The 1,444-nt window shown below is 51.4% G+C and overlaps 1 protein-coding gene across 1 annotated transcript in view; it reads right to left on the reverse strand.

The window, feature by feature from the left end:
- The window catches only part of LOC122550332 (pituitary adenylate cyclase-activating polypeptide type I receptor-like), a 158,961-nt gene that overhangs the window by 89,612 nt on the left and 67,905 nt on the right, over positions 1-1,444 (reverse strand). Inside the window, exon 6 of the mRNA XM_043691058.1 lies at positions 92-224. Coding sequence (XP_043546993.1) covers positions 92-224 — 133 coding nt within the window. The remainder of the gene's footprint in view (positions 1-91; positions 225-1,444) is intronic.

Consider the following 1,444-nt stretch of genomic DNA (forward strand, 5'->3'; position numbering starts at 1 on the left):
CCATCCTGACACCCACACACCCCCTCCCTCTCCACCGCCCCCATCCTGACCCCCACACTCCCCCCACTGTGGGCAGTAAGCCCATCGTTACCGTGGTGATGGAGCAGTGGGTGACCTCATCCTCGGAGTACAGGATCGCATCTTTGATGAAGACCGATATCGCCCGGAGGATGAAGGAGACAAACAGGTTCATGTGGATGTAGTTGCGGGTGCAGTGCAGTTTCCTGCAAGAGAAAAGTATGGAATGTCAACAGGAGGTTCACTCGGGGTTTGCAGGGGTGAGGGCTTTCTCTTGTGCCTTAGCAGGGGGTTAACGGTCTGGTGGTACTATCACAGGCCTGATGGTATTATCGCAGGCCTGGTGATATTATCGCAGGCTTGATGGTATTATCGCAGGCCTGGTGGCATTATCACAGGCCTGGTGGTATTATCACAGGCCTGGTAGTATAATCACCGGCCTGGTGGTATAATCACCGGCCTGGTGGTCTTATCGCAGGCCTGGTGGTATTACCACAGGCCTGGTGGTATTATCGCAGGCCTGGTGGCATTATCACAGGCCTGGTGATATTATCGCAGGCCTGGTGGCATTATCACAGGCCTGATGGCATTATCACAGGTCGAGTAGTATTACCGCAGGCCTGGTAGTATTATAACAGTCCTGGTAGTATTATTACAGGCCTGCTGGTATAATCTCCAGCCTGGTGGTATTATCACAGGCCTGGTGGTATAACCGCGGGCCTGGTGGTATAATTGCGGGCCTGGTGATATTATCACAGGTCTGGTATATTACCACAGGCCTGATGGCATTATCACAGGTCGAGTAGTATTACTGCAGGCCTGGTCGTATTATAACAGTCCTGGTAGTATTATCACAGGCCTTGTGGTATAATCGTGGGCCTGGTGGTATAATCGTGGGCCTGGTGGTATTATCACAAGTCTATTCATCCAGAGGTGGAGAAAGTGAGGACTGCAGATGTTGGAGAAATGCCTTCTATGCTCTCTTTGAGCAGAATTTCAGTGGAGAGGTAACACCTATTCCGACAAATCCTGATAAACCTATCCCAACTGTCACTGCATCAGAGCTCACATCAGTTTTCCTTCGTGTGAATCCAAGGAAAGCGATGGGACCAGATGGCGTACCAGGCCGTGCACTCAGAGCATGCGCAGATCAACTGGCAGAGGTCTTCTCGGACATCTTCACCCTGTCCCTACAGCAGGCCACTGTCCCTGCCTGTTTCATGAGGGCCAACATCATCCATGTGTCACACAGCATGTCTCAATGATTACCGCCCAGTGGCCCTAACTTCAGTGGTCATGAAGTGCTTTGAAAGACTGGTCATGGCATTAATCAACTCCAGCCTCCCCACTACTCTTGACCCACTCCAATGTGCCTATCGGACCAACAGATCCATGTCAGATGCCATATCACTTTCCCTTCACTCCT

This window comes from Chiloscyllium plagiosum, chromosome 5 (genome assembly GCF_004010195.1).
Source record: "Chiloscyllium plagiosum isolate BGI_BamShark_2017 chromosome 5, ASM401019v2, whole genome shotgun sequence".
NCBI classification, from domain to species: domain Eukaryota; kingdom Metazoa; phylum Chordata; class Chondrichthyes; order Orectolobiformes; family Hemiscylliidae; genus Chiloscyllium; species Chiloscyllium plagiosum.